Genomic DNA, 1,445 nt, shown 5'->3' on the forward strand with positions numbered 1-1,445 from the left:
AAATAACTTAAAAAAAATAAAAAATTATTAAAAATAATTAGATAAATCTTTAAGTAATTAGGATTCATAGATTGCGCCTAATGCGCTTATAGATAAATCCTATCCTGAATATACAATTAAATATAATTCCGATATCGTTTATTTAATGCAAAAATAAATCTTAATTCTTTGGTTTATATAATTATAATTTTTTATTTCATATTGACGTTAAAATTACAAAAATAACAGGTGGCAGATTATGAAAAAAAAACAAGGTGGGTTCTACATGTACCTAACTACGGTACTGGGGTGTAGCGTGTATGCGTCGCGTGCGTATATATAGGTGAAACATCTCACGCGTGCATACTCTTGATCTTGTGTAACATAATGTTCACAAATATCTTTTAACGCTAAATGAGTGATATAAATACAATTCCAAATGTTTATAAACAAACTTTTTTTTACATGTACCGAAATATTGTACATTTAATAAAATTGAAAATTGTGAATGAAGAAAACATAACTATAATATGACAATAAATAGAATTTAATATTATTATTAACCAATTACTTCCTTCACTGACATCTGTAATGTTTCAATCTCTTATAAAATCACGACAAACATGGGATAAGAATCGGGATTTGAACCATGAATCGCCACTTGCGAATCAATCGCTCAAAAACAGAGATATGTGACATTTCACGATTTTAATATTAAGATGGAAACTCATTTGGGGAATACATATTTCAATATTCAGATCAGATTTATGTATCATTCAGATCATTTAATAATATCATTAGATTCTATTTATTCTCTGTCGGCCAGACTTTAATCAATAATAATCACAGGGTAGGATAAATAAATCTCTTATATATGTCCGTTTCTACTAATAAAGACTAATGCTAATTTTAATTCAACTTATTTTTTGTTTTTTTTTTTCTAATTCTTAGAACTAGAAAAAAATAAAGAGTTAACTGAATCGAGATTAAAATTAATCTACAATAACAGAAATGGGCATCAGGCTAATAATAAAAACAATATCATAATATTGATTACTTACGGGTCTGGCGATATTTGCCGGTCTATTGAGAAGCGAGCCCGTTTTTCTGGCCGAGGAAGAATGGTTCAGGGTAGGACTGATACTACCAAGTCTATTACCGTTACTGTTACTGGATTCTCGACGCTGCTTTTTAGCCGGTCGACGTTCTGTACCGCTGTCGCTGAGACGCTTGGTGGTTTTAGTAGCAGTCTCCTGTAGCAGCAGTTACTCAGTTTGTATATATAATATAAAATATAATAAAAAAATACTTTTGACAGTTGTTGATGAAAAATGGAAGATGGGTTCGCTGCTGACCTTTCGCGGCTTCGGTGTTTTGACGACGGGCGTTTTCTTCTCAGATATAGTCTCTTCTTTGAGTCTGTCAAATAAGGAATCTGGATCCAAACCATCCTCAAATACCTGGTG

The 1,445-nt window shown here is 31.3% G+C and overlaps 1 protein-coding gene across 1 annotated transcript in view; it reads right to left on the minus strand.

The window, feature by feature from the left end:
- The window catches only part of LOC108752290 (putative oxidoreductase GLYR1 homolog), a 48,426-nt gene that overhangs the window by 44,467 nt on the left and 2,514 nt on the right, over positions 1–1,445 (minus strand). The window contains exons 5-6 of the mRNA XM_018493019.1: positions 1,335–1,439; positions 1,041–1,232 (exon numbers count right to left, since the gene is read on the minus strand). Coding sequence (XP_018348521.1) covers positions 1,041–1,232; positions 1,335–1,439 — 297 coding nt within the window. The remainder of the gene's footprint in view (positions 1–1,040; positions 1,233–1,334; positions 1,440–1,445) is intronic.

Source organism: Trachymyrmex septentrionalis, unplaced genomic scaffold, assembly GCF_001594115.1.
Source record: "Trachymyrmex septentrionalis isolate Tsep2-gDNA-1 unplaced genomic scaffold, Tsep1.0 scaffold6, whole genome shotgun sequence".
NCBI lineage: Eukaryota > Metazoa > Arthropoda > Insecta > Hymenoptera > Formicidae > Trachymyrmex > Trachymyrmex septentrionalis.